We start from the raw sequence: 15,992 nt of genomic DNA, 5'->3' as shown, positions 1-15,992 counted from the left end.
GACAGAGAGAGACACAGCGAGAGAGTGAACACAAGCAGGGGGAGTGGGAGAGGGAGAAGCAGGCCTCCCGCTGAGCAGGGAGCCCTATGCGGGGCTCAATCCCAGGACCCTGGGATCATGACCTGAGCTGAAGGCAGACACTTAAAGACTGAGCCACCAAGCCCCTCCTGCTTTCTTTGATTGTTAACAAAATATATTTTCTCCACCCATTTATACTTTTAATCTGTACACATCTTTATATTTAAAGAAATTTATTTTTTTTAAGATTTTATTTATTTTATTTGAGAGAGAGAGAGAGCAAGAGCTAGCATGAGCAGGGGAGAGGCAGAGGGAGAAGCAGACTCCTGGCTGAACAGGGAGCCTCATGGAGGGCTCGAACACAGCACCCCGAGATCATGGACCTGAGCCAAAGGCAGTCGCTTAACCAGCTGAGCCATCTAGGTGCCCCTATTTAAAGAAATTTCTTATAGACAATCCATAGTTGGGTGTTACATTAGTAAATATCATGCTTTCTATTTGTTGCCCTTGTTCTTTGTCTCCATTTTTGTCTTCCACTCTTTGCCTTTTGTAGTTTTTATGGAGCATTTTGTTTTGTTTTGTTTTGTTTTGTTTTTTAAAGATTTTATTTATTTATTTGAGAGAGAGAGAGAGAAACAGTATGAGAGGGGATAGGGTCAGAGGGAGAAGCAGGCTCCCTGCTGACCTGGGAGCCCGATGTGGGACTCGATCCCAGGACTCCGGGATCATGACCTGAGCTGAAGGCAGTCGCTTAACCGACTGAGCCACCCAGGCGCCCCAATTTATGGAGCATTTTGTATCATTCTATTTTCTCTCCTTTCTTAGTCTATTGGTTATACTTTTTTTTTTTTAAGATTTTATTTATTTATTTGACAGAGAGACACAGCGAGAGCGGGAACACAAGCAGGGGGAGTGGGAGAGGGAGAAGCAGGCTCCCCGCAGAGCAGGGAGCCCGATGCTTGCCTCGACCCCAGGACCCTAGGATCATGACCTGAGCCGAAGGCAGACGCCCAATGACTGAGCCACGCAGGCGCCCTATTGGTTATACTTTTTTAAAAAAATTTTGGTGGTTGTCCTAGAATTTGCAATATACATTTACAACTAATCCAAGTCTACTTTCAAATAACAGTATACCATTTCACAGATAGTGTGAGTCCCTTATAATAATGCAATAATCTTATTCTCTCTTGTACCTTATATCATCACTGTCATTTATTTCACTTATATATAAGCATGCATAAACATATAACATATATACATAAACATACATAAATGAATACATTGTTGCTATTATTGTTTTGGAACATCAGCTGTTAGATCAGCTAAGAATAAGAAAAAGTTTTTATTTTATCTTCATTTACTCTTTCATTGATGATCTTCCTTTCGTTATGTAGATCCATGTTGCTGATCTATGTTACTTTCCTTCTATCTAAAGAATTTCAACATTTATTGCAAGGCGGGTATACTAGCAACAAATTCACTCAATTTTTGTTAGTCTGAGAAACTCTTTGTTCCGCCTTCATTTTTGAAGGATATTTTCACAGTGTAAAGGATTATAGGTTGCTGGGTTTTTCTGTCAACATTTTAAATATTTCTCTTCACTCCTCTCTTGCATAGTTTCTGAGGAGAAGTTGGATGTGATTCTTATCTCTATTCCTCTCTAGGCAAGATGTTTTTTTCTTCCGGGTTCTTTATTTTTTTTTTTTCTTTATCTTTGATTTTCTGTAGCTTGAATATTATATACAGAGGTATGGTATTTTGGGCATTTATCCTGCTTGGAATTCTCTGAGCTTCCTGGATCTATGGTTTAGTGCCTGATGTTAATTAGAGAGAAATCCTCAAGTCATTATGGCTTCAAATATTGCCTCTATTTCTTTCTCTTTTTCCTCATACCAGAATGATATTCCCATTACCTGCATGTTACATCTTTTATAGTTGTCCCATATTTCTTGCATATTTTGTTTTGTATTTTTCTCTTTGTTTTTCAGTTTTGGAATTTTCTCTTATCATATCTTCAAGCTCAGAGATTCTTTCCTCATCCATGTCCAGTCTGCTAATGAGCCTGTCAAAGACATTCTTCATTTCTGTTACAGTGTTTTTGATCTCCAGTATTTCTTTCTTTTTTTTTTTTATTTTTTAAAGATTTTATTTATTTATTTGACAGAGAGAGACACAGCGAGAGAGGGAACACAAGAAGGGGGAGTGGGAGAGGAAGAAGCAGGCTTCACGCGGAGCAGGGAGCCCGATGCGGGGCTCGATCCCAGGACCCTGGGACCATGACCTGAGCCGAAGGCAGACGCTTAACGACTGAGCCACCCAGGCGCCCCTCCAGTATTTCTTTTTTATTCTTCCTTAGACTTTCCATTTCTCTCCTTACATTATCCATCTGTTCTTACAGGTTATCTACTTTTTCCATTAAAGTCCCTAGCATATTAATTGTAGTTTAAAACACAATTCCTGGTGTGATAATTCCAACATTCCTGTTACATCTGACTCTGGTTCTGATGGTTGTTTAGTCTCTTCAAACTGTGTTATTTGCCTATAGATGCCTTGTAATTTTTGTGGAAAGGTGAACATGATGTACTGGCTAAAAGGAACAGTGGTAAACAGATCTTTAGTAACGTGGTGGTAAGGGGTCGAGAGGAAGTGTTCTACGGTCTATGAAAAGGTCTCAGCCTTTTAGCAAGTCTGTGCCTATGGACTATAAACCTCACCAGTACTTCTTGGTCCTGCTCCTCCCCACCTACGTGGAATAATATGGCTAAAGGGGATGGAATTTGGTATTTCTCCCCCCCCCCCCCAGGTAGGTTAGTCTTTGATATAATCCCAGAAGGTTAGGCTCTAGTAAAGAACCTCCTGAGAGCAGACCTTGTTAAGAAGAATAGAATGCTCTGTTTTTGAAAATGGCTACTATCCCCCTTCCTTGTCAAAAGCATGAGGAGATTTTTCTCTGATTTCTACTGTGAGAACCTATTAGAGCTCCAGGAGGTAAAATACACAAGACTGTGAGGGCCGTAAACAGTTGCCCTTCTGTCCCCAGAGTTTTTAATCTGTCTGTGTTGTCCACACTGAGCCTTCAGGCATTCATCAGTTATAGTTCAGGTTTTCCTACCCTGGCACTGGTTTCCACATGGGTTTCTGCTCCAGCAAGCTGTGTTCTTCTATAGCCACTTTTCTGCATTTCCATATTTTGGCAGTGGTTTGCTCTGTGACCTTGCTTCTCTAATGGATCTAAGAAGAGTTGTTGATTTTTTTCAGCTAGTTCATCTTTTTACTTGTTAGAATAGAGTGATGACATCTAAGCTCTTACATCTTGGACCGTAATTCTTTGAAAATGCTTTGAAAATCAGATCATGTTTCTCCTCTACTCAAACAGACAAACAAAAACACCAAAAATATCTGTCAGTAGCTTCCCAGAATAACAGGCAAAATGCTTATAAGGTCCCTTGAGGTCCTACATTGTCAGGCTCCTCCTCTGCCCAGCCTGAGTTCGGCTATCTGAGCTTACCTCCTCCTACTACCTCATTCCCAACACTCCAGGCTCATTGCTGTCCTCTGACCATGGCAGGTGTGCTTCAGACAAAGTGTTTACAGTTCTTATTCCATTTGCCTGGAACAGTCTTCCAGATAGCTTCACGACTCACTCCTACCTTCTTTATGTCTAATTGGGGTCATTTCTCCTTGTGAAGAAGCTCTGTTGTTGTCAGAAGGTTTCTCAGTGAGATTAGAATCAGAGCTGGATGATTTGGCTGTGTCATTGGGCATATACTGGCATCAGGCTATGGTAGCCTATAGAGATCATTGCTTCAATAGAAAACTACCCTGCCTGGGAAACAGAGCCTTTAAAATGCCAGCACAGGACATCCTCCTGTGGGCGTGCTTAAAAAACACAGACAGCATTAGCTTCTGTGGCTGTAAATGCAACTCCCCTTTCGTTATTTTATTTTTAGTGCTTTCCAGGCTAACCACTGGCTCCTGCTGATTGATGCATTCTTTATTTTAGACATGCTATTGTGTTCAATCAATGGCAGTCAAGTCTTGCTAGCTAGGGAGCCATTCTGTCCCTTTCTAAAGTGAAATTGCTCAACACATTTAGCTCCATTATATGTAGGCTTAAAAATTTAACTCTGTTTCTGAGTTCATAGGGAATGCATTAGCTTAGAAGCAAAAGGAGTATTAGAAGGGCACTTGAGTGTAGAGGGCAAAAGAGGCACTCAGTCCATCAAAGTGATTCTCATCCTAGGCTGAGTAGTAGGATTCTCACAAAATTCTGGCTCCTACCTCATACTTACTGACAAAGATGTGGGTACTTTACATTTTAAGTAAGACTAAACTACTCTCCAAAGATATTATTTGAATTCACACTTCTAACAAACAGTATGTAAATGTACCTCCTCCCCTACCTTCTCCCTTGTATTTACTGCTAAATCTTTTACCTAGGGTTTACTCTTGGGCAAGAGCTTTGGTGAAATATATCATAGTAAAAATATACATAAGATATATAATACTCACAGTTATGAATATCACGTAAACATGCTGCCCCTATTTCTGTGTATGATGAAGAGAGAAGCATATCACACATTTATTCCTCTCCAGAAAAATGCTTCCCTAAGTAAAAGGGTATTAAATGAAATGACAATGTGTTGATTTGCAGTTTATGTTAACTGATCAGTTACCATATTAGAACAGAGATTAACTGTACTGCATATATGTAATTTACTTCAGATAAAGTAGAAAGGGATAGATTTAGGGTGAGTTCAGGACATGATAATGTGTTTAGCTTTGGAATGAAGTTGATATGTCTCTTGATCTCTGTGACCCTAAGTGTATTAATATATAGCTAGGCATCATAAAAGAATGACAAGAAGATTAAACAAATACATATGAAAGCATTTTGGGAAATGGAAAGCACATTTTCAAGCTGAGAGATGATGGGCCCTGCTGTACCATGTTTTGTTTGTTTGTTTTTTAAAATATTTATTTATTTGAGAGAGAGAGAGAGAGCACGCAGAGGGAGAGGGAGAAGCAGGCTCCTCACTGAGCAAGGAACCCGATGTGGGACTCAATCCCAGGATCCTGGGATCATGACCTAGGCCGAAGTCAGATGCTTAACTGACTGAGCCACCCAGGCATCCCCCAGCTGTACCATGTTATAGGATACATTATATCCCTCAAGTATATCTAGCATGATTATTTTGATAAAATTTGAAGGGTCAATATACCAGGAACCATTAGAACATAATCTTTCTAGGGCCACTGAAATCACTCTTTTGTACATAGTAGGCCTTCAGAAAATAAATGGCTGTTAACTGTATTTTGCAAATAGTTTTCTTATATAGAACTCAGACTTGCTGTTTCCTTTACTCTATCCAGTGTATTGCTCAATAAATAGCTCTCCAAATTAATATCTCCCAAGTTGGAGCTCTTTTTTCCCATATCAGAACTCTCCAAATGTATTATTTGTAGTACTGGTCTGTAACACATATTCACAGAATTAACTTCATTTATGTATACATCATCGCCTCTTGACCTTCATCCCCATTTGATCTGTAGTTGTGTCTCTCTCCTGTGCCTAACATACAGTAGGGGCTTTTTTACTTTATGATATTTAACTCATATTGCTTGATGACTACTATGTCTCATCTCCCAGACTAGACCATGACATGTTTTCTGGGTCTCCCAGAGTCCTGTCTCAGGTTTGATCACGGCAGAGAGAAAGGCTGCTTCTTTTCTGATAACCTGAACATTATTTATAACTTGGTTCTATTCTGGGAATATTCTTGGGTGAGATTAAATTCTCTATCTTTCTGATTCCAAATTCCATTAAAAACAGTAACAACAACAAAAGACTGGCAAGTTACATCTAAATCTATCTGGTATGTAAAGTTCTTTCAAGGAATGTGATAATAAAAAAAGCTCTTATGATCTTGTTGCCTGATTTTCCTTCAGGTTTTAACTTGGGAAAAGGCCAATGACAGGGCAAGATTGGGTCCTGGTGACCCAGATGAAGAGCCCCCAGTAGGAATTAGGGGCCAAGATTTGTGTCCCAGCTCAGCCAATGACTGCTGTGTGAATTTAAACAAGTCACTTTGCCATCTGATATTGCTCCTTCATCTTTAAGCTAAGCAGATTAGACCAGGATTCATATTCACAATTATTTGTGGGTCAGAGACCACTCTGAGATTCTGCTGAAAACTATGGGCCTTTTTCCCCCCAAAAAGCACAAATACAACTATAAATAGAATTCCAAAAGTGTCAGAGGCTCTGTAAAATCCACCCACATATTCCCTAGAGGACTTTAGAATGATTTTTAAGGTCTAAAGTATGTGGTTGAAAAAAAAAAATCCATTTACATTTGCTACTCCCAATGTGAATTAGTTTTAAAATGTGGATTTGAGCCATTTATGTCATTAGAAGTCATAATTACTTTTTTGTAATTTAAAATACAGCAGAGCAAATTTTTCAGTAGAAAGAAGATCTCTTTTATGGATTAATAGCATCTCAGGTTCAGCGAGGTGGTCAGTCTCTCGTGCTGCACAATGCAGGGCCTCCTTCTATGACCCATCTCAGAGATAGACATTTAGACTTGAGCCCATATGGTGACGAGAGCTCACTCACATGTTTATTGCTGGGCAAACAAAGAGTTTAGGAATCTTCTTTTCTTTTTGAGCTATAGTCTGCCCTCACCATGTAAATGTCCGCTATTGACCCTATTTCTGCTCTCAGGAGCTACATAGATAAATTTCAGTTTTTTTTTCCAGTCTGTTAGGAATTCAATGGCAGCCTCTTTTGTCCTCTCTTAATTTTCTCTATGCCAGGCATTTCAGTTTCAAATACAATTGTTCTAGAAAAGTGATTTCATAAGACTACTTTTAATCTCAATTACCTTCTTCAATAGAACTCTTGAAACAGAGAGCTCACACTTAGTAAGTATATTCCAGAAAAGGTCTGACAACCCACGGTTAGGGAGTCACTCCTGCTGCCTGCTGCCTGATGTTAGGAAGGCTGCTGACACCACCAAGAGCCTGGTCCCTAAACAGGTGCCTCTGCTGGGTCCTGTTGGAATTGTGATCACCTGAAACCCCTAACTATAATCAATCGAGACTGCCCTCATTCTCTATTTCTTAAAAGCAGAGTAATCTTTCTAAAAGCAAAACTCCCTGTTGGCCTGCACCTGACCTGCATCAGCCTCTTCCCCACTCTTAGAAACCTTTGGGAATACTAGTTGTGTCCTTCATCATGCCATCTTTCCCTCCAAGTGTTGTGCCATCTACAAATGTAAATAAGCCTGCCCTTTTTTTCACTCCAAATTAATTGATAAACATATTGACCCATGGCTTGCCAAATACAAGCTTCCCTCTGTGGATTCATTATTCATCCTTCTTTGCTCTGTCACTTCCCAGCTTCATCCAACTCACATTTAACTGCCTGATCTATAGAATGGAGAAGAGCAGGAGGATTATGTCCTGTTTGGGGCAACATTTATTTCCTTTCCTTTTCTTTTTTTACTCATTAGTTTCCTTTCCTCAAACTCTGTTTTCTTCATTCCTTCATGGGTTCATACTGCATATCTTGGTCTTACATTTGGTTCCTTATCCTGTGTTCATTTGCTATGAAGAGAACCTTCATTGTGTTTTTTGGGATCTCTTGGCCTTCTGCTTTGTGCAGGGCTGGCTGAGTCTGCGTTTGTTCCAGGAGGCTCTTTGCTGTATGCTGTGCCGAGTCAGTCCTGTGCAGGCGAAGTGTTTCAATATATGCTCGTTAGCATTCAGCAGAGGCGGCTCTGGCTCTGAGGATTTTCGCAGGCCCCCAGACCAAGTTATTTTCTTCCACCTTCAGAATTACCTTAATATTAAATGAAGGTTTAAAGAAAATGTAAACACAAAGTATGTGTGTGTTTGGGAATAGGAGGAGGGCGTGGGGAGACAGAAATTATTAGAAAGTCCTCATAGACCTCACACTTTAATCTTAGTACAATTGCATCTGTAACCAAACAAATATTACTGATAGGAAAAAAGATTCAAGACACAAGTTAACCAACTATCCGTTATTCAATGGAAAGATGACATGAATGCAAAGTGCTTTGAGAACCAAGGAATGTGTGGTTCTGTAGAGATGTTCATGATATCACCTCCCGTCTTTCACCTAGAAACAGTTAATGTCACTCTTGAAAAAGGCTAAAAAAGGCATCCTCCAAGGTTTGCCCAAGTGAGTGATTTTACTTTTAAAAAGGCTTCCTCATATAACTTTGTGACCATTATTGGGTTATAAAATAAATTAAATATGGGTCAGGATAAGCAAGTAGGCCTATACTCAAGTAAGGGAAGTAATTGACTAATGGTTTAGTAAGTTGGACTTTTTGGTTACCATATTTTCTTGATGTTTGAGCCCCTCATATAAATGAATCAATGTTGCCATTAAGTTATTAACTCTAATTTAAAGAAAATTGTCTTAAGCACAACTTTGTTACTCTGTAGTTACCTTGTGGATGAAAGGGATGAGCTCTAGAGGTAATAGAACCTTTTCAAACTGAGAGAGGCACAGACAATTTCAGCTTAGAGAGTGACAGGTGGCTGAATGATTATTGTGCTTTAATATTTCAGAGTCAATCCCAACATTGTCTAAGCAAGGTTAATAGGTACTGTAAACCTATAATAAATCCTAGAGAATGACAGGAAAATCTATATCAACATCCAAAAAGCTAAAGGTGAAAATGAATTAGGGTCTCCTGACAATGCAACTTTATGCCTCATTCACTATTTATTCACTTAGTCATCAGTGTATACTGAGGAAATATGATGTGTCATAACTTCTTCTAAAACTGTGCCATCCTTATAACCTTGAACAAATTACTTCCCTTCTTCAAGTCTAAATTTCACCATCCAGGTATTTCTGTCATGGAGTTGTGAGGTTTAGTGACTAAGCTATGTAAGACTTTAGCAGAGTAACTGATTGGATGCTTATTGAATGAATGAATTCCCTTACCTTCTCCTTAACATTTAGACATCTCCCTCCCACCCTGTAATTTATAATAATATAAAATAAGTTCCATTTGTTAATAATAAATGTCCATCTACAGTTTTGAGTCAACAGGAATTGTGAGGGATCTGTGTTTGCAGATGAAATTAAAGTATTTAGATATTATTACAACTGATCAAATATTTTTGCAAGATAATCCACCAAGCCCAAGGATGTCATTCTTTGCCAAACAGCACTCTGAGGCTTGCTGACTGCAGTAAATGCAAATCCACACGTTTTTTGAGTTTCTTTGTTTCATAGCAAACATGAGCAGTGACTTCCTTTCATTTATCAATTCTAACCAGAATATTTTTCAGTAATACTTAGAAAAATCTTATAAACCAATTTTCTAAAATATAAAATATGTATACAATTTTTCATGTTAAGTAGCAATGGACACATGAAGTGTCCACTGGTATGATGTTAGAACAGACCCAAGTGAAACAGAAGGTAATTCTGTAGATTTTGAGTATATAGTTGTGGTAGTTGCCTTCTGGTTTATACTCCAAATTTGGGTTAATTTTGAAATCTTAAAAAAAGATATGCCAAAGACATACACCAAGTTATTTATTAATTATATCAGTCATTTATTCAGTCAATATGGATGAGTACGTACTGTTTGCCAGGCATTGTGCCTGAGACCCCAAACTGAAACTATGTAATCTTGACATCAAGAAGTTCGCTCCAATGAGAAAGATATGTGAACAAATCAGTTCTATAAACTAATTGATACAAGAGAAAATGATCCAAGAGCAGGAGGGAAATATGAGAAAAAGCTAGCCAAGTCCGCTTGGGGAAATTAGAGGAGCTTCCCAGAGGAGGCAAGCTGAGGCGGAGGCATAAGCGGGAGATTATCAGTGGGGAAGTAGGAAGAAGCTATTTGGCAGGGAGAAGGCAAGGAGAGGAGCATGGAGGCTGGAAGGAGCCCGGAATGATCAGGGAATGTGGAAGAGTGGGTTAGTGTCCCTAACTAGTAACTCATAAATTACTGTGAAAGGGGGAAGCAGGAAGGGCTGGGAAGGAATGAGGCCAAATAGGTGGGGAGAGGCCAGGATCTATCAGCCTGTGGAGCAGGCAGAGGGTGCCAGTGGGTTGCCCCTCTGTGGGCGGTGGGGGGTTACTGGAGAATTTTGTCTATGGAAGTTTCGTAATCAAATGAATATGTTCTGATTCCTGAAGGAGACTAACAATATTGTGATTCTTTTGTTGTTTACAAGTTACAGAAATGGTGCACACCCCCCTTTGTTCCTAGGGGTTTCTTCAATGATTCTGCTTGTAATGAAGTTCAGGGATGCCAAAAGAAATATTTGAGCTAAGTAATATATCAGAATTACAGTAAGAGCCTGTGAGCAGATTTTTAGTTAACAGGTTTTTAATAGGCTGTGATGCAATTCTTAATGGAGAAGATTTAATTATAAAGGAAGCCTGTCTCTAATGGAAATTTGGCTGGTGTGTTTTGATTTCTCAGTGAATTAAAAGGTTTATATAGGGTTAGATGGTTGAAATTCTTGGAGAAAACGTGTATATACCACTCTGGCCTGGGTTCGAAAACTTTCCACTCATTTTCTTTATCTCTTGCAGCAAAGCAATGAATCTGCTAGAAATTTCACTTAAATAGAGCATAATTTTTTATAATTTCAGGGGTTAAGCATCTGAAAGGCCAGAATGAATCAGCATTCCCTGAAGAAGAAGAAGGTGTAAACGAAAGAGAGGAGCAGTGGGAACATTAATTACGGGTCTGCAGCAAGAAGGCTTCTTGGGAATAACTGAACCATTAACTTTTCTGAATATCCCATGGAAGGCCACTCCCTGATTGACCTCCAGAAGCATTCTCCACCTCTGCTCTCTACCATACAGTAGTAATACACCTCCTGGGAAGCTCTCCTTGACTGAACTTTAGAGCCAAGTACAGATTGTTCGATATTACTTAAAATTAAAGAATAAGCATTTATTTTATGGTGATTTTTCTTTTTAATGACATTTGCATAGACATTTGCAAATATGTGAGTGTTCTAACTTTAATACTGCAGAGCTTAATCCCTGATGTCCTACTGATGTGATTTGCCTTCTAAGGTCAAATGTAAATAGCTTCACTTTAAGAGTAAAAAATAAATATTAAATACATTTAGACATGGTGTGTCTGGGTTTAACTTACAGAGGAATATTTTAAGGAAACTTTTTTTTTTAAGATTTTATTTATTTATTTGACAGATAGAGACATAGCGAGAGAGGGAACACAAGGGGGGCAGTGGGAGAGGGAGAAGGCTTCCCACTGAGCAGGGAGCCCAATGCGGGGGCTCGATCCCAGGACCCCGGGATGATGACCTGAGCCGAAGGCAGACACTTAACGACTGAGCCATCCAGACGCCCCTTAAGGAAACTTTTAAGTTTCATTTATCATGTTTCTGTATACAGAACAGTATGTGGTATTTATTTCAAAATGATGAAGAAATGCCCAATTTCTTGATTCAAAAGATCATAATATATTGGTCTTTAGGTATTAACCATCCATTTTCCTCCAACTTGTTAATGGCTAAAGGACTGCAGAATTCTCATTTTTCTGAGCTGTGAGAGATATATTTCCCAGCATTTCCACTAGCTTTTAAGAAAGAAAAATGTTAAATCTAAAATAAAATATGCCAAAATCTCCCCTGCCACTTTTTTGGCTATTACTTGAAATATGAGCTATTTCCTATTGCATTTTAAGGAATGATTAGCATTTTGTAAATCTTCTATTTTCATCAAATAAGAAATTCCATTAATTCATGCATATAGTCATTCATTAACTCAGTAACTATTTTTAATGAGTTTATCTCTGGCAAACGACTTTGCTGGGGGTTATAAAAATAAAGGAAAGATAATTTCTCATCCTTAAAACTGGCAGAGAAGGTAAAGCATCAGTATAAAGCAAGGTTTTCCAGGACAGTATATATATATATATATATATATATATATTTATTGAATAGAGCTTTTGGTTATTCAAAGTTCTGGCCTCCAGGACAATATTAATTATTTTTTTAAAGATTTTTATTTACTTATTTTAGAGACAGCTTAGTGTGTGTGTGAGCAGGGGGAGGGGCAGAGGGGGAGGGAGAGAGAGAGAGAATCTCAAGCAGACTCTGTGGAGCATGGAGCCTGACATGGGGCTCGATCTCACAACCCTGAGATCAAGACCTGAGGGGAAACCAAGAGTCAGTCACTTAACCAACTGAGCCACCAGGCACCCCATTAATGATTTATGGCATTTCAAGGTAAAATATCTATGCCACAAAATTTAGTGAGGATGGTGGAATGCTCAGTTTGGTTCCCACACTGATGATACTGGTGAAGTTCAATGGTTTCATGGATGGAAAAAATGAAAACGTTTCTCAAAAGTCAGTAAAGAGGGAACTTAAGATGGAAAGAAAAAAAGCAAATGTGAAATCCACTGTGGGATCTTATATCAAGATTCAAAGAAGTAAAACTATTGTTTTTAATTTTGAATGCAAGTTTTACAATATAGAGATTAAGAGAAATATGTGAATCTATTAGACAATGCAGTAGAGATAACAGTCATTTTTCTTAGGATATTTTCCTCAAGAAAATAAATGCAAAACTCATTGATAAGTAGTATCACCAAGTATGAGTGAGCACTCTGGTTCCAAGTGTCTTTCCTCCTTCCTGCTCTCCTTTCCTCCCTTATTCCCTCCCTCCTTCCCTCCATCCCTCCTTCCTTCCTTCCTCTCCTCCTCCCCACCCCCACCCCTAGCCTTTTATGGGGTTTGTTGTTGTTATTAAGCCAGTTTCAATCAAAACTTTCTGGAGTTTCTAGACCACCTGCTGTGACTGTTTGATTTCCTAAATTTCTTTCTACTTAAAACATGATTAAGGCGCAGATTTGTTTTACATGATTTTGAATTATTTGTAGAAAACATTCTGATACCCCTAGAGACTATTTGAGATAACCCCAGGGTGCTAAAAAATAAAATTTGCCCTCCCTTTCCTTGAACATACTTTCAAAATGTTTTTTTTTTTTTTTCAAAAGGATTCAGACAAACAAAAGAAATCAAAGCTTTTGCTGATTTTGTAACATCATTTGGATAAATAAGTAGCATGGCTTCTGGATTCTTCTGTTCTCTATTAAAAATACAAAAATATAAAAATTAAAAACATAAGTTTTCCTTAGGAAATGTTGGTTTCTTCCATTCTGTTCTCTACTCTCAAAACAGAGATTACAATTAAAAGCATAAGTTTTCCTTGGGAAATATGTTGGCTTTCTCAGAAATCTGAAGGAAGCCAGCTGAGATAATAGCTTTTCAGTTTCCTTTTCACACAATTATAGTTTACAACAAAATTTTTTCAAGAAGACAACTTGGCTTCAGTTTGGCTGAATGGTCAAAGAAACTTTCTGAGCAAAACAAAACAAAAACTTTATCTTTCCCAGACCACATTTATAATATAACATAATGGCTAATAGATGAGCTTTGAGTCACTCTGGCCTGGGTTCAAATTCAATCTCTATCAAATTTTAGACTGTTACTCCATTTGTAAAATGGGTAACATCATACCTACCCCTATAGATTATCGTGGAAATTAAATGAGATAAGACACATTAAAGTGCTTAGTCCAGCTTAGGGAGCATTTAGTAATCGGTCCCTGTTGTTGTTATCAAGGTGGGAAAGGACCTGATGCTGTCTATCTAAGCCTTACCCAACACATGATCCTCTTCAACATCACAGACCAGTGATTGATCCCCTCCCTTTTTGATTAACTCCAGCTGAATCCCAAACCCAGCTAAAGAGCTTTAACTATTCTTCTCTGTATGAAACTCTTTCTTCTGTACTTCACCTCCTTGATCACAGCCATCCAGCTCTGTGATGTCTTCTCCCAAGTGGCCTCGTCTCTGTGTTAAAACACCACCAGGTCCTCCCAACCTTTCTCATCATCCTGGCCACTTGCTGTTGGATCCTCTTTAATTGTGTATACTGAATCTAAGAAAGGTTATGTCAGGGAGATATGTTGGGTTTTTTCCCTAATCTCCCTAAACATAAGAAACTGAAGCATAGAATGTAGCAGGGCGGAGCAGAATTCTAGACCAGGATTCTTTCTATTAGACAATAATATTGTAAGCCCTTTTGCTTCCCAGAGTTGGCTAGGGTAAGGGTCTTTATAAAAAACAAAATTCTCAGACTTTTTCTGTTCTTAAAAAAGCTCTCACCATCCATTTTAAATTTTAATTCAATTATGGCAATGTTTTCTACATTGTGGAAACATTTTAGGTTGGTAAGGGACAAATTACTTTTATTTTTATACTTATAAATACTGTCATAATACATATTAGAAAAGATACATAATCATGATCTTATTGCTATTGTTGCTTAGGATGAGGCAAGGTTAATGTGTGAATATATTTTAAATCAATTTAAAGAAAAATATTAAATAACCATAGTAGAGGTGGTACCTCAAAATCACCAAATGATATACAATTGAATGAAGTTTGGAAACACTGGTTTTGGGTATGGTCATAGCAAATAAGTGTAAGTATTGTTGAGTTCATTTAATGGCAATATGGATTTATGAATTTATAAATAAACCACTTATATTGCATTAATTTAAAAATTCTGTTTCTTTATCCATATCTAAAAGCAGTGTAAGTGCACACTGAGTAATAGAAAAATCATGTCTAATTACATTAAAGTGTTAATGCTCATAGTGATTTTGAATATTTGCTTTCTCTGAAGATGAAGGAAGAAGAAATGCCCTTACTTTTCTAAGACCCTAATTCTAAAAACCAGTTTTCAAAGCTCCAGCAGGTGTATTAATTATTAAAAATGTCCATGCTGCCAAAATGTGAAATCTGTTTAAAGAAATTAAATTATTAGATTTCAAACATCATGATATTCTGGAAAACTAAATATCAGAGGAAGAATTTTAGGAAAATGATGGAGGGCATCTTTGGTTTTAAGTGACACTGTAAGTAGTTAAGATGCTAAAGTTGTCAAACATCCCACTAATTCACACAGCAATGGGGGTGAAGGTTTCTATTTTGCAATATTATGTGAATTAAATAATTTACATGAATGCATAGGTACTTGACTGCATTTTGTAAAGAGGCTATCATTCAACTCCAGAACTATTCTTGACATTTATCTTGTGTGTCCTCTTCATTCTGTGGACAGACATTGGTGCAGTCACTTTCCTCCTTGCATTTCATACTTAGTTCATGCAGATAGAGAGACTTGGTCTGTAGAAGGCAGACGAACATGAGAGTAGAAGAAGTAGGCAAAGGAGAGAACTCAAAGAAGCCTAAAAACTTGAGGGGAAAAAAATGGTATTAAATGGTATTGGATTCATCTTCATTTTTTGTTTCTCACTCTACAAATGTGACTTAGTATTTTTTCCCTTTTCTCTTACTTTTAGTAACAATGAGCCTAATTTGAAGCAATGAGCACAGTAAACCCAGAGTATATGTCACTAGGATTAGAGTCCTAGAAGTAGCAGAATATTAGAATATGTTTGGCAAATGATTCTTCATTATTATTCAGAACAAGCATTTGACAGCAAATAATAGAAAACCCAGCAAACAGTAGCATACAGGCTGATTTATGTCATGCAATAAAATGTCCAGGACTGGAATTGTGTGGCTCAAGACTCCATTGGGTATCCAGACACTTTTCATTTTCCTTAATATTCTCGAAGTTGTGACTTCATGGTCCCAAGAGAGCTGCTGCCTCAGACATCCAGTCTGTTCTAAGCAAAAAGAGCAGTGGGAAGAAAAAGGGAAAGAATCTAGCAGGAAAACAAAGTTGTCCCAGAGGCCCCCAACTAATGTCTTACCGGACTAGAGCTGTGCCGTAAGACTACTCCTCAATGCAAAGGAGTTGGAGAAAGTACATATTTTTTAAAGATTTATTTTTAGAGAGAGAGAGAGAGAGTACACATGCATGCAGGGGGGAGGGGCAGTGGGAGAGGGAGAG

The 15,992-nt window shown here is 38.1% G+C and overlaps 1 protein-coding gene across 2 annotated transcripts in view; it reads left to right on the top strand.

Moving 5' to 3' along the window:
* Positions 1-11,202, top strand: part of PPP1R1C (protein phosphatase 1 regulatory inhibitor subunit 1C) — a 117,786-nt gene extending 106,584 nt beyond the window's left edge. For both annotated transcript variants that reach the window (XM_035007600.1, XM_035007599.1), the window contains exon 5: positions 10,678-11,202. In XM_035007600.1, the coding sequence (XP_034863491.1) occupies positions 10,678-10,766 (89 nt within the window). In that variant the 3' untranslated portion in view covers positions 10,767-11,202. The remainder of the gene's footprint in view (positions 1-10,677) is intronic.
* The last annotated feature ends 4,790 nt before the right edge of the window (positions 11,203-15,992 follow it).

Source organism: Mirounga leonina, unplaced genomic scaffold (assembly GCF_011800145.1).
Source record: "Mirounga leonina isolate KUSES-001 unplaced genomic scaffold, KU_Mleo_1.0 Mir_151, whole genome shotgun sequence".
Lineage (NCBI taxonomy): Eukaryota > Metazoa > Chordata > Mammalia > Carnivora > Phocidae > Mirounga > Mirounga leonina.
Note: the sequence above shows the minus strand (reverse complement) of the source record. Positions and strands in the feature narration are given on the sequence as shown.